Raw genomic sequence first — 24,003 nt, 5'->3', positions numbered from 1 at the left:
ATGGTCCAACGCTTGGTTTCAGTTCCCGTCATGATCTCAACGGTTCCTGGGATGGAGCCCGCGTTGGGCTCTGCGCTGACAACATGGAAACTGCTGGGAATCTCTCTCTTCCTCTCTCTCAAAATAAATAAATAGGGGCGCCTGGGTGGCGCAGTCGGTTAAGCGTCCGACTTCAGCCAGGTCACGATCTCGCGGTCCGTGAGTTCGAGCCCCGCATCAGGCTCTGGGCTGATGGCTCGGAGCCTGGAGCCTGTTTCCAATTCTGTGTCTCCCTCTCTCTCTGCCCCTCCCCCGTTCATGCTCTGTCTCTCTCTGTCCCAAAAATAAATAAAAAAACGTTGAAAAAAAAAAATTTTTTTTTAAATAAATAAATAAATAAACTTAAAACACACACACACACACACACACACACACACACACAGAAAGTTAACTAGCTCAATGGCACAGAATACAGAGTCCAGCAATAGACCCAAAGGTATATGATAATCAATTTTTTATCCAAGTGCAAAGACAATTAAATGAGGAGAGCTTTTCAACAAAGGGTACTGAAATAATGGGAAATTAGTGTCATAGATACCAATCACTCACCAAAAAAATGTAGAATGGGGGAGGGGTCTCTCAACTTAGCGCCAAGCTCAAAGCCAAGTTTATTTATCTCTGATAAATCTTTCCCCGTAATGGTCCCTCGAGTTCCACCTTTACTATGTGAGTAGTGACAGAAGTGTGTTGGTGGGAAAACACTATGTAATGAGCATGTGCTGGCTGTTCAGCAATTTTAATAACTATTATGAGTAACTTTTAGAGTCTTAAGTAACTTTTAGAGCCTTAAGACTTCAGGATGTAGGAGGACTGTCGTATATTGGTAAATGTTTAATAAAAGGGAGAGAAGAGGCCCTCATGTGCAGTGAGTGAATACTCCCAGGCAGTGGATTTCAAGCCGCCAGGTGATGTGACTGAAAGTGGATGTTAGGAAGATTTGTGCCTACTATTCCCCCCACACAAATAGGATAGAGGTGAACAACCCCAAGAGCAGATAGTAGTAAAATAATTAGGAAGTTACAGTTTTCAGTACCGAAAACCTTCGTTTAAAAAATAATTTATTTAGTGGAGTGCCTAGGTGGCTCAGTTGGTTGAGAATCTGACATCAGCTCAGGTCATGATCTCGCAGTTCCTGAGTTTGAGTCCTGAGTCAGGCTCTGTGCGGACAGCTTAGAGCCCGGAGCCTGCTTTGGATTCTGGGTCTCCCTCTCTCTTGGCCCCTCCCCTGCCTGCACTCTGTGTCTCTCCCTCTCAAAAATAAATATACATTTAAAAAAAATTTTTTTTTAATTATTTAATTGTAAGGCGACATAACTTAAGTTTTGATAATGGCAGTATTTAAGGATCGTCTAGCCAAACTCTGAATTTTTAAGTCTGGTCCCATGAGCCTGCGCCAGCACACCACTGGCCCGGGGCAGTTTCCTAAGGAAAGTACAAGGTAACTCCAGGTAACTTCTAACTTCGTGACTCCCAATTAAAGAGAAAGTTCTTCGGTGCACTTTTTTCAGTACCCGCAACAAACAGATGACGAAACAGAGGCCAGGTGCAACTGAAGAGTCCATACATGGTGTCAGGTGGGAAGGGGTTTGAGCTCAGGTCTGTTTCCAAAGCTAGCGACGAACACATCCTACGAGTTCCTCCATTTGAAAACAGCCTGACTTCAACTTTTAGTTCTGCCCCGGGATTTAAGGGGGCGCGGAACGAGGGGCAGCGGAAGAGGCAGAAAAGGAGCATTTTAAACGTATAAATGCCCTTTTAGCAGCCGGAAGGCTCTCTACAAATCAGTCCCAACCCGATCCCAGGTACGTGTCTGTGGCCTACAAGCCCTTATTCCTACACTTCTCGTGTGCGCTCTTACCTGCCAAGAGTCCTAAGTCTTCTTAAGAGGAGGAGGCTGCTTGGGAACACGATTGCGCAAAGCGCCAAAGCGCGAAGCCGGAGGGCGCGGAAGCTGAAGGGGGATGGGCTGCAACCGCGGTGGAGGAGGGGCGGGGTGGGGCGGGGCTGCCCGTTCTCCCCGCCTCCCGGGCCTAGCGCGGGAGGCCGGCCTACCTCCTCTGCGCCCCAGCGGTCTGGCGGGCGGGGGAAGTGGTTAAGGCTGGCTGCCCCCTTGGGGGCGCCGAGTCTAACGAGATCAAAAGCCGCTGCCCCGCCCGCCGATAGGCGCGCGCCGGGGTCACGTGCCCCTTCGGTGAATGGGGAGGAGCGGGCGTGAGGGGGCCCAGCACTAATCCGGACCCGAGCCTTGATCGCTGTCGGAGCCATGCTGCGGAGCTGCGTCTCAAGACTGCGCACGCTTGCGGTTCAGCGCGGCCTGCCCGGAGGCGCGCCTCTGCCGGCGAAGGACCCGTGGTCGCCGCGGGTGAATCCCGGAGCCGGGCGGCGGGAGCGGGCGGCCAAGCCAGGCTGCGTCAGGGGTGACCCGGTGAGGACGACTGCGCCGGAATGTTGATCAGCCCGCTGACCGTAGAGTAAACGCTAACGTCAGCCCCAGAGACGTCGGTTTTAGCAGGGGTCACTTACTTACAGTCCTGAGGTTCAAAGACGGAGAGGGACAGGGAGGGGACTCCGGTATGAAGCAGCGTGCTGGATGCTGGATTCTGGCCATTAGGTCGGGAAATCCCGCTGCTACTGATGACCAATAAACAAGGGGTCATGGTTCGGGCGAGGTCACAGCAGGTGCCTGGTGGAGCTGGAGTCTGACTTAGCACTCCGGCTCTTGACCATCACATTGTAGGGTCGCAAGAAGAGCAGTGTTTCTCCCTAGAGGTTCATCCTAATCGTCTCTGCTTGACGGAAAATTGTATCCTCAAACCAGTTTGTCACTTTTGGTGAGGTTGTTGTAAGATTAAAATGAGGTAATATTGCTTGTTCTGGTGTTCCTATGTTTTGCTTCACTGACATAGTCAATTAATATTAATTAAGCCCCACTGGGCTTAATTAATTAAGCGCAACTGGGTGGCTCAGTAGGTTGAGCCTCTGTTCAGCTCAGGTCATGATCTAACGGTTTGTGAGTTCAAGCCCCAAGTGGGGCTCACTGCTGTCACGGGGAGCCCGCTTGGGGTCCTCTGTCTCCCTCTCTCTCTGCCCCGCCGCTGCTCGCAACTCTCTTTGTGAGCTCTCTCCCAAAAATAAATAAAACATTTTTTAAAAATGTACTGTATGCTAAAATGAAGTACTAAAGGAACATAGAGGAGGGAACAGCTCTGTATTGAGCTCTTTCTTGTACCTTTTAAAGAATAACGTGGGCGAAGGTGCCTGGGTGGCTCAGTGGTTGAGTGTGGGACTCTTGATTTTTGCTCAGGTAATGATCCCAGGGTGTGGTATCAAGCTCTGCATAGGGCTCCATGCTGGGCATGAAGCCTGCTTAGGATTCTCTGTCTCTCCCTCTGCCTGTCTCCCCTGTTCATGTGCACTCTCTCACTCTCTCTCAAATTAACAAACAAACCCAAAAAAAGGAATAATGTGCAGATTGGTTATTAACCCAATACCATCTTTCACTTGGGAAAAGATAATGTCCAGTGCCCCTCTCACAACAACAAAGATAATTCCTTTCTTTAATTAGTCGGTGCCTTGTAATCTGTGTTGAGAATATTTAATAGTAGTATTTATAGGCTTTGTGAGTCTTTTCTTTCTGTTCAGTAACTGAATCTTAAAAGGAGACATATTAAAAAGAAGTCATAACTTGGGGCACCAGGCTGGCTCAATCAGTAGAGCATGCAACTCTTGATCTTGGGTGGTGAACTCTAGCTCTATGTTGGGTGTAGAGATTACTTTAAAAAAAAAGTCATAACTGCAGTTAACGAGCCCCACCTGAAAAATATATTACCAAAGATCAAGTAAGACTTTTCCTCTTCCAAGGGCTACAAAAGGTAATGTTTGTCCCTAACATTTATCCCTCATGTAATACAGTCTGTGCTGAAAATTTACAAGTGACTTTACATCAGGTATCTCTTAGTTTTCACCCCCTTGAACTGAAACTTTCATTGTTTTTATTTCTCACATCACACTGTTCATCTGAGAACCTAAACTCAACATGCCTGTAACTAAAATTAATAGATCCACTTCTACACTTCCCCCTCCTAACACACACACAAACACTAACAAAAACCTCCTTTCTTCTTCCCACCCTAATCTGCAAAGCAGATTGCATCATCCAAGGCTCTCCTACTTCTCTTTCCCCATGATCAGTCTCTCTCCACGTTCCTTGTTCCCAGTATCTCAAATGTTTTTTAAATCTTTTTTTTTTTTTTTTTTCATTTCTCTCCACCTAGTTCAACTTCTAATCATATCTCACCTGGATCTTGGCGTCAGTCTTTTAACTGCTTTCCGGGCCATTCTTCTCACCTTGGAATTCATCCTTTACAACAGAGAGAGGTTTTTGAAACCTAAATTCATGTTACTGCTTTGCTTAAAACTTTGTAAGGCTCCCCATAGTGGAAAAAAGTGTTTTATCATTCAAATGCCACCTTCCTGATTTTTTAAAGACTACCTTTCTTTTCTTTTTCTTATTTATTTTTTATTTTACATCCAAATTAGCATATAGTGCAACAATGATTTCAGGAGTAGGTTCCTTAGTGCCCTTACCCATTTAGCCCATCCCCCCTCCCACAACCCCTCCAGTGCCCCTCAGTTTGTTCTCCATATTTATGAGTCTCTTACGTTTTGTCCCCCTCCCTGTTTTTATATTATTTTTGTTTCCCTTCCCTCATGTTAATCTGTTTTGTCTCTTAAAGTCCTCATACGAGTGAAGTCATATGATTTTTGTCTTTCTCTAATTTCTCCTAGCATAATATCCTCCAGTTCCATCCATGTAGTTGCAAATGGCAAGATTTCATTCTTTTTGATTGCCAGGTAATACTCCATTGTACATATATACCACATATTCTTTATGCATTCATCTATCGATGGACATTTGGGCTCTTTGCATGCTTTGGCTGTTGTTGATAGTGCTGCTATAAACATGGGGGTGCATGTGTCCCTTCAAAACAGCACACCTGTATCCTATGGGTAAAAGCCTAGTAGTGCAATTGCTGGGTTGTAGGGTAGTTCTATTTTTAGTTTTTTGAGGAACCTCCATACTGTTTTTCAGAGTGGCTGCACCAGCTTGCATTCCCATAAAGACTACCTTTCTTTAATGAGCTTTATCCTGAGGAATAACTTATGAAGTCACAAGTGTGATGTGTTATTTATGTCCTTTGATAATATGCATTTAAAAATACATAAGTCGTTGTCCTTGTGCCACCTAAAATCATCTTTCATTTTGGCCTTTGGAAAACATTGACCTAGCAGATGAAATCTAAACCCTGTGTTAAGGCCAAAGAGCCTCTGCGGTGTGTTTCATCTTCCACGTTGCAGTCCACATCTGGCTGCTATTCTCTTTGCGCCTTACATCCATGAAGACTGAAATCCTGGCAGTGCCCCCAAGGTGTCACACGGTTGTGTCATCTCTCTACACCTTTGCTTGGTGCAACATTCTCTTTCTCTTTAGTGAACTTTGTATCCTTTAGAAATCACTCCATCAGTCCTCATCTTTTTGAAGTTTTCCCTGAGTGTCCCTCCTATGTCTGTATGTACCTCTGTTAGGGTATTTTTCACATCCGAGGCTGCAAGCACTTGAGGGCAGAGCCTAAGTCTTCTCTCTTTGTCTTAACCAGTTGCTGGCATAGAGCCAAGTGTATAGCAGATTTTAAAAAGTTACTGCATTTAGTTGAATCCCACACTTTCAAAGTTGAAATCAGGTAGGAGAGCCCACAGCCAACGGAGTCATTCTTGAGTTATCTCTATCACCCTGGTCCTTAAAAGGATGCTGGGACTGATCCATCCTACAGTTGCCTGTTTAAGATGAGACCTAGGGATGGGCCAAATCCTACACATTCTATTCTACCTTTCAACTGATATATGTTGGTCAGTCCATATTTTATCTGTGATTACTTGTATCTGTTAGTTATTACCAGAATTCATGTGCTTTAATTTTTTTGAGAGAGAGAGAGAGAGAGAGAGTGTGTGTGTGTGTGTGTGTGTGTGTGTGTGTGTGTGCGCGCCCTTGCAAGCAGGGGAGGGAGAGAAAAAGGAGAAAGAGAATCTCAAGCAGGCCCTGTCCTGTCAGCACAGAGCCCAACATGGGGCTCGAACTAAGGAACCTTGAGATCATGTCCTGAGCCAAAATCAAGAGTTGGTTGCTTAACCAACCAATTGAGCCACCCAGATGCCCCAGAATTCATGTACTTTAAAAGCCACGTGATTGAGACTGGATTCTAAGGAAATAATCCAAAATAGAGAAAAAGCTATTTTCATAATGTTCTAATGAACATTTTCATTTAAAGCAGCAAAAAATTGGAAACAGTTTTATTTTTGTTTGTTTTTAAATGTTTTTAATGTTTGTTTATTTTTGAGAAAGAGAAAGAGAGAGTGTGAGCAGGGAAGGGTCAGAGAGAGACACACACACAGAATCTGAAGCAGGCTCCAAGCTGTCAGCACAGAGCCCAACAAGATCATGACCTGAGCCGAACTGAAGTCCGATGCTTAACCAAGTGAGCCACCCAGGTGTCCCTGGTAACACTTTAAATGGCTAAGTTAATTAGTTTAAAGGATTATATTCTGTTGAAAATGGTGATAGTTGAGATTAAGGACATGAGAAAGTGGGCACTAAATACTTTTAAGTGGTGAGGCAGAAAAAAAAATCTCTTACTGAAATTACAAGTTTATTAAGAAAGATTACATTTAACAAAAGTTGGTAGAGAGACATCAAAATTTTAACATTGTTTTTCTTAAGATAGATAATAGATAATGGGTGGATTTTTTAAAATTGTTTTTTCTTTCCCAAATTTTCTGAGCTGGGTTCTAAAGATGAGTGAATTCAAAGCCATAAGGAAAAAATAAGGGTACACATTTTGGGCCAGGGAGTGGAGCAGTCTGATCCTGCTCACATTTCCTCTGTGAAGTTGATGCTTTTTCTGTTCAGCCAAGACATTTTTAATTCTGTAGAGTTTTTGAGACAGGCCACCTATAGTGTCCCCATCCAGCCAGGATGAGAGCCAGCGAGGTGTCAGCAGAAGTCTGGTGGGCTGCTTCTGCCGTCATAGCACAGCCTTGCTGTTTTGGTTTCAGGGTGTTGTCCTAGTGTTGTAGATCCATTCAATCTGAATTGACATAGGTGGCTGGAAGTCTAATGCCACAGAGCTGATAGCTTCTGTGATCTTAAATGTTCCAAGATTTCTGCCAAAGTCAAAAGAACCAATTTCCCTTTCTGGTGCCTTTGCTTTGTCCTGCTCCTCTTAGTTAAGTCACACTTTGTCCCCTTCCAGGGCCTCTGCACCATTCCACTTGCTTCCTGGGCACAGGAGTGTTAGTGTTGCTCAGTGCTGCAGAGAAATAGCATGGGTGGAAGCTGTGGTTACTATGAACCCAAGCACCTGTCCCCCCAACCTCCTCCTCCTCTTTATATCTCTTTCTTGGTAATTGGTTCTGTCACTCACTGTGTTGCACAATTCAGAAACCTGGGGTGGGTGCTTGTGTTTTTCCTCTTCCCTTTCTCATCAAAATGACCACCAAGTTCTGCTTCATGCAGTCATAATTTTTCACTTGGGTTACCTCTAAAATCCTCCACGCAGGGTCTCAGATCCAGTCTTGGTCCTTCTCACTATTTGTCATATGATGACCAGATCACATCTTGTCATTTTGGAGTACTGCAGATACAGATCAGTTCAGGCCAACTAGCTTAGTGTGGAAGTTTCTCACAGCCAAGCCTGTTTCTGTCGTAGACTCTAAGGCTAAAGTTCTCTCTTGTCTAGCAAGTGAGCGGGACACAGGATTAAAATGCGAGAGATGGCTAATGTCCGGGAAAAGACAAGAGCCCCGAATAAGTGTCCTTGCCCCATTTTTATTAGGATCAGAAGGCTTACAAACATGGTGATGGACGTGCACAAAGAAACAATGAAACTGAACATTAACTGGAGGACGTGAGGGAAAGGGGGTCTTGAAGGTATTCGGGGTTAGGGGTTTGGGTTAATACAAAACAAAATCCTGACGCCAGGCAGAAGGTTGTTTACAGTGGACATGAGGCACCACCTCTGTTTATCTTAGCTTGCCGGAGTCCAGCTCTAGCAGGTCCAGGGATTCCCGAAGGATGAACGGCATCAGCGAAAAAGTGAAAATAAAACTAAAATAAAAAAAACAAAAATAATGGACACAAACAACAGCAGTGTGTTGAACTGGCTGATTTATTGTGGCAAACATAGCATTATATTTGCAAGTGATTTCCTTGTAGCATACGTCATCTATGTTTTTCTAACATTACCTAATTCTAAAAATGTTCCTATGTCTAATCAACCTTTAAGAAATAACATGGTTATTTTCTCATAATGTTCCCTCCTGCCCTTTAAGATTAATGTCTTACATTAGTTTCATTATGTATCTACATTTATCTATAATCTGTAAAGCATTTGCTTTGCTGTTTTCATGAAAGGTCATCTATCTCTCAACACCTCAAGTGGAAGAGTTACAGGGACATGACCCCTTAGTTGTTTCCCTGAACCTTTTGTGGTTTGAGGAACAAAAGTGTTCGCCTTGGTCCAAGGTGCCAGGAGGGGGCCAAAAGGGCCTTAGGAACCCACGCCTTATGCATTCTCAGAGGGACAGTGTACCTAGGAACTAATGAACCATTCTGTACTTTAACCGACTAGGTTCAATCAGCATCTGAAATGCCTCCTGGGGGCCAAGTGGGCCTAGGGGTTAGAGTAACTTGTGCCCGTAGATACACTCCTTAGTTGCTGGAGTGGGGCTTTTAAATTCATATGTCCCTATGCTGGCAAATGTATGAGGCTATTCTTCCTTTAGGTAGAGGAGTCTTCACAAGGAGTAGCAAGGGCTAAATGTGGGGCTGCACAATTTCCTTGAGGAACCTATTTTTCTTTTCTAACGGTTCTTTTCCCAGGGGGCCTGTCGAGGGCAATTCCCCCACAGACAATACCCCAGGTACTTTTATTAAGGCCAAATTACCTAAAAGCGGGAGTACAAGAAGCTTCACTGTCAGTGGGCTGCCTTACAGTCCCAATCCATCCACAGCAAGGGCCTTGCCATCAGGCTAGGATAGCTGGGCTTCCAGCATTAGCTAGCCTTAGGGGATGAGACAGGTAGGACAAGTGACCTCAGAGTTAACAAGGCACCTTTCTTTTGTTAATCATCTCCGCTCTGGGCAGCTTCACCTACAGCATAGCAGTCTATAGCCCAATTTACCTGTTTACCTAGCTTGGTCCTTTCCTCCTGTGAAAGCAGCTTTCTGCTATAGTACTAAATTGGGGGACATTTTTGCCCTGAATGCCTAATCTTGCTTACCTCATATACCTTTGTATTGGGGGCCTAGTCTGGGTGCCTTTGCACTCCCCTGTCTCTCTTGGGGTCCTAGTCTTATTTACCCAAGCATCCTTTGGCTTTGTACTTCTTTATGCCTTGTTAACGCATTGGTATAAGTCCAGGAAATTTCTAAGCTTATTCCCCACACGTTTCTGTAGCCATGCTCCTCCCCTTGAACTGAAACAAAGCCAGGCTTCTTTTAGGCCTTAGTTTCATCATCTGTAAAATGAGGATAATAATTAGTACCTACTTCATATGGTTGTCCTAAGGCCCCTCAAAACTATGTCATGCCTCCTTGATTTTGCATACAGTTTTCCCTTGCCTACAATACCCTTTCTAGTTTACTAATTTCTGCTTGTCTAATGAAGATTCAAGTCCCTGAACCATGCCCCCCCCCCCCCCCGCCATCTGAGATAAACACTTTTCCTGTGCTCTGGCTCCCCGCATACCCTACTGATGACACTTTCTACATGGAGGATGTGTGTCCTTCATCACTTTATCTCCAGTTCCTGGCTCACTTGTGCTTAAGGTTTTTTTAAAAAAGGAATCCACAGACCTGGGAATAATGCTGCTCTGCTAGTAGGTAGTTGGGTGATATTGAGCACATCATTCACCCTCAGTCACCTTCTCTCAAGGAGGTTGGGCCAGGTGATACTTGAAATATGATTTCACTCTAAAATGACAGTTTTCTGGGAAGAGGAGAAGCAGCAAGTTACAATCTCAGAAAATACAATATGTTATGGCACCTCCCATTGTTCTTCATTTTCTCCTCTCTCTTTTTTAGAGGTCATTTTCTTCTGAGGTCATGCATATGGACCTTTCTCTCCCCAACCCCAGTTGGAGCGAGGACATGAGACTTCTCTTTGACCAGTTCATGAAAAAAAGTGAAGACGGCTCTTGGAAACATTTGCCTTCATATAAAAGTAAATTTACTCAAGAGACTGAAGACATCAAAATCTATTTTCCTGGTAGGAACAGCCACTCTCTCATAAAGAATATTTAAGTGTCAGTATAAAACAGAACAGAAGGCGCTGGTTACTGATGTGAAAATGTTGGGGTTCAGGAGTGAACAGTCAAGAAAGAATTCTTAAGGCATCTTTGGTGCAAAAAGGGTGGTTTTATTTATTTATTTTTTTTTTAAAGTTTATTTTTGAGAGAGAGAGAGCACAAGCTGAGGAGGGGCAGAGAGACAGAGGGAGATACAGAATCCAAAGCAGGCTCCAGTGAGATCATGACCTGAGCCAAAGTTGGACACTTAACTCATTGAGCCACACAGGTGCCCCCAAAAAGGGTGGTTTTATTAAAGCACAGGGCCGGACCCATGGGCAGAAAGAGCTTCATTGGGGTTTCGAGGAATGGCTGATTGTATACTTTCAAGTTGGGAAGGGGTTAGGGATAGCAGTAAATCTCTAAGGAATTTGGGGGCGCCTGGGTGGCGCAGTCGGTTAAGCGTCCGACTTCAGCCAGGTCACGATCTCGCGGTCCGTGAGTTCGAGCCCCGCGTCGGGCTCTGGGCTGATGGCTCAGAGCCTGGAGCCTGTTTCCGATTCTGTGTCTCCCTCTCTCTGCCCCTCCCCCGTTCATGCTCTGTCTGTCTCTCTCTGTCCCAAAAATAAATTAAAAAAAAAACGTTGTGGGGCGCCTGGGTGGCGCAGTCGGTTAAGCGTCCGACTTCAGCCAGGTCACGATCTCGCGCTCCGTGAGTTCGAGCCCCGCGTCGGGCTCTGGGCTGATGGCTCGGAGCCTGGAGCCTGTTTCTGATTCTGTGTCTCCCTCTCTCTCTGCCCCTCCCCCGTTCATGCTCTGTCTCTCTCTGTCCCAAAAATAAATAAAAAACGTTGAAAAAAAAAATTTTTTTTAAAAATAAAAAAAAATAAAAAATAAAAAAAACGTTGAAAAAAAAAAAAAAGAAATCTCTAAGGAATTTGGAAGCAAGGTTTCCAAGACCTTGAGGGGCTAGCTGCTGTTAGGAGAAGGTCATTTATTACTGTCTAATAAAAACTCTGTCATGAGACCCTTCAGATGTATATCAGGGGGTCATATGCTTGGAGGATGATTGCTAACATATATCTTGGGGGACAGGGGGGAAGCGGAGAGAAAGGAAATTTCCTAAGGAACTTTTACAGGACCCTGGAGGTCAGACTAATGTCAAGCTAAGGTTGCCTTTTGCCTCTAGCAAAGTATTAATTAACATCAAGGCAGCTAAGCTTCTTGAGGAAGGTCACTCTGCCTGTCTCAAGTACTTGTCAATGGGCTATAACTTTTTTTATGACCTGCTAACTTTTAAGAGTCAACCTAAAACCCAAAATGGCTTTATGTTGGTCAGCTTCTCTTCTGAACCTTCAGGTACATGCCTGTGGGCAGTAAAGGTCAGATGTCATTATCTTGGGGTCAATCACAGATTGGGGGGTGGGGGGTGGTTCTGGCTGCCTCAGGGCAGTCCTTATTGCTTGAGGGGATAGTTTTGGTTCCCATCATGGGATACTTTGCCCAGAGGGCTTTTTGCCTGAGTTCAAAGATGAGCTGGAAAGAACTTAATCAATTAGGAAGGTTGAGGTGGTTGAAAGTCCTTCAGCAGTCTCATTTTCCTGGTTTGCAGTTTGACTATCTCTGGTGATGTCATCAGGTGTGAACCCTCTGAGTAGCCAAACTGCAACAGGCAAAGCACTATCCACAGGTGAGCCATTGTGATTTCTGTGAAGTTTCTATCAAAGCAGTTCAGCTTCAGTTTGCAGGGCTTCAGGAAAAGTAGTTTTGTTCTTAGTGATTCCAAGTCAGAAGGGTGGGAGAAAATTAGAAACATTAGTTTGGAGGGTCGGAATTGGATATTTGAGGAAACTAGAAGAATTTAGAATCCAAGTAAATTTGCAGATAGATAACAGAACCGCAAAGACAGTTAATAGCACTGGGACCTGATATCCGCAAAAGTGCGATATGGAAATATACTTTTTCTCTCTACAGTCACCCATTTGGTTTTTGTTTGTTTGTTTGTTTTAAAGTTTATTTATTTTTGAAAAAGACAGAGTGCAAGTTGGGGAGGGGCAGAGAGAGAGGGAGACACAGAATCCGAAGCAGGCTCCAGGCTCTGAGCTGTCAGCACAGAGCCCGACGGGGGGGGGGCAGGGGCAGAACCCATGAACCACGAGACCATGACCTGAGCTGAGGTCGGACACTTAACGCCCCTACAGTCACCCATTTGTATCAGAAATAATCACAGTAAGACTAGTTTGATTGCAAAATAAATCTAGTCTCATTAAATATGACCTGATTATTTACACAGGTGCTGTAAGAATTGTGATTGGCCACATAGGTTTTTTTGGAGTGTTTACTTTTAATAAGGAATCCCAGATCGGACTTTTAAAAGCCACTCACTGTCTTTGCCTATAATATGTATGATTTTGAGTGGATTCTTCTTCTTTCAGGGTCCCCCAAATATTCTGCAGTTCCTCAGGCTGCCAGGAAGCAACCATCTTTGCCCACCTGTAATGCTAGGAACCCAGTAAGCAAAATACCAGGCAGTTTTCTGAAGGAGGTTTTATTGACTCCATAAATTCAGCCTTAATCCTTGAAGCTGTTTGGTCTTACCTGTTTCTATTATAAGGAACAGATTATCTCCAAATAAATAGATTACTGTGAAAATAAGAACACTCAATAAGAGTTTCCAAATTCTGGTGGGATCAGATAGGAGAAAGATAAATATTTCAATTCTATATATCTTTATCAACTCATTCAGTCCCATGTAATTAATTCTTGTTTTGCTTGATCTTGACAGCTTTATGAAATGAATTTTCCACTAGAGTTCTGGAAATTCTTACCCAGTTCAGTGGTGTGATCTTAAAGTTATCAGAAACCTGTACTTGTCAGAGTCTTTTTCTTGAATCTCTTAGAAGACAAAGCACTTTTACAAAATCATCAGAATAAAACAACTGTCTGTAAATGACGAAAAGACTAAAAAATAGCCATGGTTAAAGATCTAATGAGAGTTCGTTCTAATGCAAATGACAAGGAAATGTGGTTATTTCTGTGACATAGATTTTAAGATAACTAGAATTATGACTGATAACATTATGCCAGGACATACCAGATTATTAGAAATTTCATACACTTGAAATAGTTCAACATCTCTTCTTTAGAAGGTGTTCTGGGGACCTGCTAGGAAATCCCAGAGTTCGTCTGAGTTCAAAGACTTGATTTGAACTTTGGTTTGGTTTGGTCAAATATCAAAAGTTTTAGAGTATCTTATCAAATAGATCAATGTGGAACAATACTTATTCATTTAGCCAGAGTGATGATTAAAAGTTATCAAAGGCAAACCAGAAAAGTACATAGTTGTAAAAACAAAACAAAAACTTAGATCTTTTAATAGAGAAGAAGACTCCATATCTTAAGTGATCAAAGACCTGAAAAAGACAACACAAAACACAGGAAATTATTTTGGTAAGATAAAAAATTTTTACTTTCTGGGCAGATTACTTAAAAGTAAAGAAAAACATGGGGCGCCTGGGTGGCGCAGTCGGTTAAGCGTCCGATTTCAACCAGGTCACGATCTCGCGGTCCGTGAGTTCGAGCCCCGAGTCAGGCTCTGGGCTGATGGCTCGGAGCCTGGAGCCTGTTTCCGATTCTGTGTCTCCCTCTCTCTCTGCCCCTCCCCCGTTCATGCTCTGTCTCTCTCTGTCCCAAAAATAAATAAAAAACGTTGAAAAAAAAATTAAAAAAAAAAAGTAAAGAAAAACTTTTCACAATGTCTTATCAAGAGTGGAATGAGGCACCTGAGTGGCTCATTCAGTTGAGCATCTGGCTTCGGCTCAGGACATGAACTTACTGCTTGGCTCATGGGTTTGGGCCAGAGTCAGGCTCTGTGCTGACAGCTCAGAGCCTGGAGCCTGCTTCAGATTCTGTCTCCCTCTGGTCTCTGACCCTCCCCAACTCATGCTCTGTCTCTCTCTCTCTCTCAAAAATAAATAAACCTTCAAAAAAATTTTAAAAACATCCTTTTAACAGGTGAAAGATTGTTAAATTTTAATTTTGTACTGATATTCTATTAAAACTTATATTAGGGGCACCCGGGTAGCTCAGTCGGTTAAGCATCTGCCTTCAGCTCAGGTCATGACCTCACAGTTCGGTTCGTGAGTTAAAGCCTCACATCAGGCTCTCTGCTACCCATTGCAGAGCCACTTCAGACCCTCCCCTCCCTGACCCCTCCCCTGCTCCTCTCCCACCTGTGCACACATGCTCTCTGTCTGTCTCTCTCTCTCCCAAAGATAAATAAGCAGGTAAGTAAGTAAAACTTATTTAAAAAAACTTTTATAAAAATTCATTCAGTGTTAGCCACCTTGATCACACAGGTAAGATTCTTCCTCTCTCCTCTCCAACTTTATCTTAGTTTGCCCTTTATTCTCCTCTTATCATTCTGAAAGAACTAGTTATTCTGCTTGCGGACAAAATTATTCTTTTGTTTCCTTAACAAAAACCCATCTCCATACATCATAACCTTTTCTTACCAAAAATACATCCTACTTTCTTTGCATACAGTTATTTCCCTTATTATTTCTAGTATTTTTAAGGACATTAAAATTTAAAAAAAATTTTTTTTAATGTTTATTTATTTTGAGAGAGACAGAGACAGAGTGTGAGAGGGGGAAGGGCAGAGAGAGAAGGAAACAGAATCCAAAGCAGGCTCCAGGCTCTGAGCTGTCAGCACAGAGCCCAACATGGGGCTTGAATTCACGAACCATGAGATCATGACCTGAGCCAAAGGCAGACACTTAACTGACTGAGTCACCGTAGGCGCCCCTATGTTAGAATTCTCAACCTATTAAAACCTTAATTTCTAGTGAAAATGAAGAAGTAAGCAATTGTGAACTGTGTGATGCCAGCATGGTGTAGATTGGCAAATTTATGAATACATTTTATGATTTCTATAAGCATATGCTTCCTCATAGTGAATTTTTTCAGTGTGGCACAGGACATGTTTACTAACAGACTCCAATATGTTTGGCTAACTCTGTAATAAGAGGCCACAAGTAGGTAAACTTGGACTTATTAGCAATTAATGTTTTGGTATTTTTTTCTTTTTTTTGTTTTGTTTTTTTTTTATGAATGTTTATTCATTTTTTAGAGCATTAGTGGAGGAACGGCAGAGAGAGGGAGACAGAGGATCTGAAGCAGCCTCTGTGCTGACAGCTGAGATCCCGATGCCACTCCTCTGCTGTCATCATCGTTGTCCCATGTTGTAAACGGCCAGTGCCTCAGATTTGAACATGAATGTGATGCACCTGAGAGTCTTGTTAAAATGCAGACTGCTTCAGTAGTTCAGGAGTAGAGTCTAAGAGTCTGCATTTCTAACAAACTTATTTCACCACCTTTATTTTTCTCATTTTTTATGAGATAACCTCAAGGTTTAGTAATCTAGATCAGGAATTTTGAATGCCTGTGTAAAAAATTACAAAGTTTTGGTGCTTATCTGGAAGTTCCAGAATGTCAGAGCTGGAAGGATCTCGGAGGTCATTGAGGTTTATCTCCTCACTGTATGGCTAAAGTGTGGAGGAAGGAACAAGTTCAAGGCCAAAACTAAATTCTCCCATCTCCTGTGATACTGGTCCTCACTTGTAACTCTTTCTCCCTTAATTTTCTCAGGAATCCCTAGAGTGCATAGAGTGTGCGCATATGCAGTGTATGCCTCTTATTGAGTGTACAGAGTCTAGAAGACCAGGCACCTTCCCCGCCCCTGGGATGTTCATGGCCTAAATAAAAGCCATTCTCCCCACTTCTCCTAGATGTTCACATCTCCTATCTTTTTCCAAGTTGGTAAATGTAAATTCAGTAACAATAAAAGAAACTTAGTGTTATGTGTGGCAAATCATGATGAACCAAGAAAGAAAGCTAAGAGTTGGGGGAATTAAATCTTAACATAGATGTGTAAGGATAAACACACCCTACCTTTAGAACAGCTTTCAGGGGCACCTGGGTGGCTCAGTCTGTTAAGTGTCTGGCTCTTGATTTCAGCTCAGGTCATGATCTCACAGTTCGTGGGTTCAAGCCCCGTGTCAGAGCCTGCTTGGGATTCTCTCTGCCCCTCCCCTGCTTGTTTTCTCTAAGTCTGATTACAACTCACAAATTTGATTTCATGAACTTTAAAGGTTCTAACCCTGAATTTTGGGGCTTAGAGTCCTAGTCACACAGAATATTGGGCTGAACTGGATCTGAGTTTGATTCAGTATGGTAACTTTCCTTTACTGAAGATGAACTCCCATCTGCAAGGAAAACCTCCCTACTGTTACACTATTCATTTTCTTTAAATCCCATTTAAGCCATACTTATTCTAGGAAGACTTTTTGTCTATATCTTATTTACTGTTTCATTTAGTATACCCTCAGCATTTATATACTGTTTTTCCTGATTGCCATGTGTAAGTGTTTGGTTTTGATTTCATTTATGTTTACTGTGTCCCCAGTTAGACTGTTAATTCCACATGGGCAAAGATCCTATATTCTGTTTCTATGGGACACTCCCATTTCCTTATAATTTTGTACCCGGTTGACATTGTATTGTAATCAGTCCTCCATTAACCTGTGGTTCTTGCAAGGTACAGGTGCTTAGCTCTGCCATGGCATCTTCCTTATACCTGTTTCTCATATGCCCATCCACTTCGTTTCCCTACAGACGCAAAGCTAATGAAAGAAAAACTGTCACAGGCCCAGCTCTTTCCCAGAAGCCTTGAGGAAGGCCTGGGCTTTGAATATGCAATGTTCCATAATTGTGTTGAAGACAGGACAGTTTGCATATTTCAAGGAGGTCCCTACCTGCAAGGAGTACCTGGGTAAGAATGACAGATAACATCCCATAGATCAGTAGAAGTCTCGATCTGAAAGATTATTAACTTATAGTATCCACATATATCCATAGACTACACTAAAGACATTATAGTGGCAATGTAGATACATATTTATTGACATGGAAAGGTGTTTATAATTATTAAATCACAAACTCATGGGACAGAACAATAGAGTATAATTTGAGAGTATCGTTAACATGTTAACAGCAGTTTGTCACTAGATGGTGGGATTATAGGCCTTCAATTTTTTATTTTTCTTTGTTTCTGTTTATCTACCTTTCTTACATTGTTAAACAGTGATGTGTGCAGTTAAATAAAAACATAAATTTCTTACATTATAATTTAGCTTTCTGCTTGATTGTGCTCTGATTACCATTAAGTTCTGGTGTATTACCAATACTATGCTATTATGTTATGACCAAAAATGCTGGGGACATGGATATTATTTGACATTCAGTTCATTGAACATGGACGAAGTGAACCTTTCATAAGTAAATTATATGGAGATGTTCTTGGATAATTTCTCCTGAGAGGCTCTGTTTTTAGACCTTTTGAGAACTTTCTCTTTCTCTGTTGTAACTAGATTCCTTCACGGAGGTGCCATTGCAACCATGATTGATGCTACTCTTGGTACGTGTGCTGTAGTAGCCATAGGAGTTGCCATGACTGCCAGCCTCAACATCAGTTTTAAAAGGTAAATTCCTGCATATTCTCTGCTTTTTAGATGTCATGGGTCAGGCTCCCCAGTGGCAGACCCTGAGACAAAGATTTGTGTGCAATGATAAAAGTGGTCCCAGGGGAGACTAGCACAGGAGTGGGAGGAACAGAACAAACAGGGTAAAGGAAGAAGCCAATCAGGCTGGGCTGTCGTCAAAGTCCTGCAAAGGGCAGCTTCAGCCTGATCATCCAAGGGGCTCTGGAGTGAACTGTGTGCCTCTGAATTGTTCCTACCTCGAGGGAACTCTGTCACACATCAGTCCTACGATGAGGGCTGTCCTGGGGACCAAAATTCCAAGCACTTCGGGCTTTCTGTGTTTGAGCAAAGCAGTTTCTAGGCAAAAATAACCAAACAACAAAAACAAAGGTGAGAAAAGGATCGAAGGGGATCTGAGTGGAGCACCAGGATCCACTGCCTAACAGAACATCCAAGCTGTATAACTTCACACAGAAATAAAAGGGCAGGCAACAGGATGAGTTTGGTATCCATCAGAAATAAAGCCCAGCATGGTCTTCCTTAATTCTTTGTTCCTACAGCGACACATCTACAGTTAACAAAACAGTGTGGAAACTTGCATAGGAAGAGCGAAAGAGCAACAAGGCAAAACAGAGTTTAAGAACAATTCAGTAGATGAGGTCTCCAAATGAGGTTTTATGGGTTATTGCTTTGCACAGTGGGGGGCATTTAAGATACAGAACATCTCCGTTTTCTACCCCAGAGGGTTGTCTGTTTTGTGTGGCCATCATCCGGAAGCCATGCCTTGTAGACTATGGATTTATTTAATATAAGTAATCCTTAGTGAGGCATTCTACAGAAAAGGGCACTTCCTCCTAGGTGCTTTTTTCACTTAATTTCTGGGGCAGCAAAAGTTTTTCTGTAAATATTTTGTTTTGCAGTCTGTACTGTCTCTAACATAACTTCTCAACTGTGCCATTGCAAAACAAAAACAGCCATAGACAATACATAAATACATAAATGAATATAGCTGTGTTCCAGTAAAACTATTTACAGGGGCGCCTGGGTGGCTCAGTCGGTTAGGCGTCTGATTCTTGATCTCAGTTCAGGTCATGATCTCACAGTTTGTAAGATCGAGCCCTGCATCAGTCTCTGTGCTGACAGCAGGAGCCTACTTGGGATTCTCTCTGTCTCTCTGTCTCTCTCTCTGTCTCTCTCTCTCTCTCTCTCTCTCTCTCTGTCTCTCTCAATAAGCATGCTCTCTCAAAATAAACATCTAAAAAAATAAAATGTGTGCGATCTCTCTCTCGCTCTCTCCCTCTCTCTAAAACATTTTTTTAAAAATTAAAAAAAAGAAAACCCTTTATTTACAAAAACAGGCAGCTGGCCAGTGGGGCTATAGTTTGCCAGTTTCCTGGAGGCCCAGTTGAAAAAACTAGACAATGTCATTTATCGCCTTTTCCCTGGAGGGTTTCTGTCTGCTCCCCATCTCACACATACACATACACATACACATACACAGGCCTGCATACACATATGTGAAAGAATTGGAGGCCAGCTGCTTTAATTTCTCCCTCCTCAGCTGCCATAATAGTAACTTCAAAATAAAAATGACTTAAACAAGGTAGAAATGTATCACATAAAGGAGTCCAGAGGAAGGCTTTCTGGGCTGGTATGGCCATCTCCCTGGTTCCCAGAGACGCAGGCTCCTTCCAGCTCACCTTTTCACATTACAGAGTGGCACCAAGAGTCATCACATGTCCTGACAGCAGGATTGAGGGAGGGCAGAAGAGCCATCTCCTTTTTTAGGAGACTCCCTGGACGTTCCACACAACACTTCCATTTAAAGTCAGTAGTGGGGCGCCTGGGTGGCTCAATGGATTGAATGTCCATGCTGACAGCTCAGAGCCTGCTTGGGATTCTTTTTCCCTCTCTGCCCCTTCCTCCCCTGCTTGCTCACTCTCTCTCTCTCTCAAAATAAATAAATAAACAAAATTTGGGGGGGCACCTGGATGGCTCGGTCGGTTGAGTGTCCAACTTTGGCTGAGGTCATGATCTTGCGGCTCTTTGAGTTTGAGCCCCACATTGGGCTCTCTGCTGTCATCATGGAGCCCGCTTTGGATCCTGTCTCCCTCTCTCTCTCTCTCTCTCTGCCCTTCCCCCGCTCGCACATACACACTATCTCTCAAAAATAAATAAACATTAAAAAAAATAATAATAAAATAATCAGGGGGACCTGGGTGGCTCAGTTGGTTAAGCATCTGACTCTTGATCTCAGCTCAGTCATGATCTCAGGATTTGTGAGTTCGAGCTCCACGTCGGGCTCTGCTGACAGCAGGGAGCCTGCTTGGGATTCTCTCTCTCTCCCTCTCTTCTCCTCTCCCACCCTCAGAAGGAAGGAAGGAAGGAAGGAAGGAAGGAAGGAAGGAAGGAAGGAAGGAAGGACGGACAGACAATCAAATTTTACTAAATACCTCAGTAAATAAAATAACAAGCCCGGTATTGGGGTTTTCCCTTAATGTGGGTTTTTTGCCATGAACACAATTATCTCAGTGATCATAAAACTTATTATTTCACCTATACTTATTCAAAATTTTTCATTGTGAGCTTAATTAATTTCTTTAGGATGTCAACATTTCTATTTCCCTCAGGTTAGTATACTTATTAAGCTCATTAGGCATCCAGTAATGGTGTCAGACCCTGGCAGAACCATTTCAGTTAACTGAACTTGTAGGTTCTGGGCAGTCATCCTGGACATTCTTGGTGGGTCAGGATTTTTCCTTTGAAGGCAATCGGTGTACATGCCTGAGTTCATGAAGCCAAGCCCCTGTTGGCGTCAAGATTTCCTTACCATGTCAGAGGACTTTGCGGACCTACACTTTTTCTTGTAACCTACTACTTCTCCTTTTTGGTATCCAAGTCCATTGTATCTTCATTGTATTTTTTTCTGCTTTGGCTTATGGCTTACCTACAATTAAGTGCATCTCATTTAATTGGCAGGCTCCATCTCCCAGGAGACAAGGACATGAGTTTTCTTCCAGCTGGGCAAGACATTTGCCTTCCTTCTAGCTGGTTATTTTCTGTCATCAGTCCTTTCTGTTAAGGGTACAATTCCTGCATTTTCTTCAATTGTTTGGCTTCCTGACAGTTCTCTGACTGTAGGGGAAAGGGTTAGTGAGGGTTCTTACGGAGATTGTCTGAAATGGCATTTGTCCCTGAATGTAAATCTACCGAACGTATATAGATGTTTTCGCATGTCAGCTTACCTGCATGTCACACACTTTGAGGGAACATAAGACGTAGTAGCTCTGATGGGCATGATGAGGGCTGTCCAAGTCTTCGCCTGCCCTCAGTTCATGCAGATTTGTAAGTACCTTCAACTAAGGCACTTGTTGAATGTAGGAATCCTTTATAGATCTTCCCGTACAGCTCAGAAAAACTACCAGATTGTTTATGCCGTGAGTGTGTAAACATAATTCTTTGAATGCAGCCTCTCCAAACCTGACCTATATACACCCCTTACTCTGTGTCTGCAATGTCCTTTCATAGAGTAAAATACATGTGAGACAGACATATACTGTGTAAAAGAAACACTTACTTGTCAGCACTGTTCTCTGTATGCTTAAAAAGTTAAACTTATCCTCTCATAACCATCCTTATTTTTGAATTATAGCTATAGTTTTATAATTCTTTCATTAACTTTTCCCTCTTTTGAGAATCATTAGGGACTCCTGGCTTTCCATAACATAGTTAGTTATAATTATCACCCTCTTTTCTGTGCTTAAATTGCATTTGGCCTGTTAGGAGTCTCTTTAGACGGACTCCTGTCCATTCATTTCTATCCAGATATATTTTTAAGTACTTTTGTCTCCAGAGAGACCATATAATGTACTGGTTAAGAGGACAGACTTTGGAGCAGGTTCAAATGCCCATTTTGCCACTTACTAGCTGTGTGACCTTGGACAGGTGACTTAGAGGTTGATAATATACTATATAGGGTCATTATGAGCCATCAACTAATTCATGTAAAGCACCTAGGACAGTATCTGGTGATATAACAAATAGTAAATGTTGGCTGCTTCTTATTTTTAACGTTGTTACTATCATTACTTTTGTAACAACAAGGCATGTCTGTGTCAAGACATGGAATAGCTGCTCTACAAAGATTCCTGATTTCTTTTTAATGGAGAATAGTGCTAAAGACTAGGAAAATATTAGATGTGTTCTCATGGTGGGCAGGATAACCTTGCTGCTGGGCCATTTCTGTGTCACAGCTGGAAAGTATTTAATGTTTAATAAAGGATAGGAGTTCATAGTGGTATTTTAGATTGAACAGGTTTTGTGCCTTACATTTTTAAAATACTTTTTTGAGGGGTGCCTGGGTGGCTCAGTCAGTTAAGCGTCCGACTTCGGCTCAGGTCATGATCTCGTGGTTTGTGGGTTCGAGCCCCACATCGGGCTCTGTGCTGACAAATCAGCCTGGAGCCTACTTAGGATTCTGTGTCTCCCTCTCTTTCTGCTGCTCTCCAGCTCATGCTCTGTTTCTCTCTCTCTCTTTCTCCCTCTCTCTCTCTTTCTCCCTCTCTCTCTCTTTCTCCCTCTCTCTCTCTCTCAAAAATAAAACATTTTAAAAAAATAAAATTTAAAAATAAAATTAAAAAAAATACATTTTTGAGTAGTGTGAAGTATATTCATATTGTTGTGAAACAAATCTTAAGAACTTTTCCGTCTTACAAAACTGAGACTCTATACCCATTAAATAGTAACTCCCTATTTTCCCATCCCCACACCCCCTGGCAACCACCATTCTGTTTCTATAAATTTGACTACTTTAGTTACTTCATGTAAGTGGAATCATACAGTATTTCTCTTCTTATGACTGGCTTGTTTCACTTAGCAAAATGTCCTCAGGGTTCGTCCACGTTGTAGCATGTGACAGATTTTTTTTCTTTTTTCTTTTTTTTTTTTAATTTTTTTTTTTTAACATTTATTTATTTTTGAGACAGAGAGAGACAGCATGAACAGGGGAGGGGCAGAGAGAGAGGGAGACACAGAATCTGAAGCAGGCTCCAGGCTCTGAGCTGTCAGCACAGAGCCTGACGCGGGGCTCGAACTCACGGACTGCGAGATCGTGACCTGAGCCGAAGTCGGCCGCTTAACCGACTGAGCCACCCAGGCGCCCCCAGATTTTTTTCTTTTTTAAGGCTAAATAATATTCCATTGTATGTATATGCCACATTTTGTTTATCCATTCATCCACTAGTGGATATTTGGTTTTTTTCCACCACTTGGCTATTGGAAATGATGAACATGGTTCATCGCAGTAGCTGTGGCTGCTCTATTAACAGCTCAGAGGTGGAACACGTCTATCACCACAGAAAGTTCTCTTGTACAGCGCTGGCTTAGTACATTAGGCTGTTACTGGCAATTTTTTATTGGATGTCTTTCCAGTGATAGTCACTCTAAAGGGAATTGGGTGAAAATGTTTTATTACAGAAAATGAGAGAAGCTGATGGGACCATCCCATGGTCCCACTTTCACTTCTTTAAAGGATTTCAGCTCCCTTCAGACTTTGCTCTGGGTCTTCAGAAGGGACAGCCTGAATCCCTGGTGGCCTCTCTGAATCTAACCTCGAGAGCAGCTTAGACCCAGGTGCCCAGTCGCCACCTGAAGTCAGTGACACTCAGGAGGGAGGGGCTGTGGATAGCCGCTGGGGTCATCTCAGGTAAAGGGGTGTTTTATCTGACGTGGTTGGTCGCAAATGATACCAGTTATTACAGACTGCCACCCTTCACAAGCACTTGGTCATCTCAGTGTTACATAAATCTGATAAAAACTAATTTTGTCTCCCTTTTTTCTTCTGCAGGCCTATCCCCCTCGGTTCTGTTGTTGTGATAAATAGTCAAGTTGATAAAGTTGAAGGAAGGAAATTGTTTCTTTCTTGTAATATCCGAAGTGTGGATGAGAAGACCGTGTACTCAGAGGCAACAAGTAAGAAACTATCATTATCTCTTTTTTGGGTTTGGTTCAGTTTGGTTTGGACTATTTTGGGTTTTGTGTTTGAGGTTTTGGAGGCTGTTTTTATTTTTGCTTTGCTTTGGTT

The 24,003-nt window shown here is 42.8% G+C and overlaps 1 protein-coding gene and 1 pseudogene across 3 annotated transcripts in view; one reads left to right on the top strand and one right to left on the bottom strand.

Annotated features, from left to right (window-relative positions):
• Positions 1 to 1,978, bottom strand: part of LOC107180189 — a 68,524-nt pseudogene extending 66,546 nt beyond the window's left edge.
• A 220-nt stretch (positions 1,979 to 2,198) lies between these two features.
• The window catches only part of THEM4 (thioesterase superfamily member 4), a 35,426-nt gene continuing 13,621 nt past the window's right edge, over positions 2,199 to 24,003 (top strand). For all 3 annotated transcript variants that reach the window (XR_006220591.1, XR_006220590.1, XM_015540208.2), the window contains exons 1-5: positions 2,199 to 2,464; positions 10,178 to 10,361; positions 17,056 to 17,212; positions 17,811 to 17,921; positions 23,767 to 23,891. Coding sequence is in view for 1 of the 3 variants with exons in the window: in XM_015540208.2 (XP_015395694.2) it covers positions 2,303 to 2,464; positions 10,178 to 10,361; positions 17,056 to 17,212; positions 17,811 to 17,921; positions 23,767 to 23,891 (739 nt within the window). In the remaining 2 variants the exon portion in view is untranslated. The remainder of the gene's footprint in view (positions 2,465 to 10,177; positions 10,362 to 17,055; positions 17,213 to 17,810; positions 17,922 to 23,766; positions 23,892 to 24,003) is intronic.

This window comes from Panthera tigris, chromosome C1 (genome assembly GCF_018350195.1).
Source record: "Panthera tigris isolate Pti1 chromosome C1, P.tigris_Pti1_mat1.1, whole genome shotgun sequence".
NCBI lineage: Eukaryota > Metazoa > Chordata > Mammalia > Carnivora > Felidae > Panthera > Panthera tigris.
The sequence above is the reverse complement of the archived record's forward strand: the minus strand, read 5'-3'. Positions and strand labels throughout refer to the sequence as shown.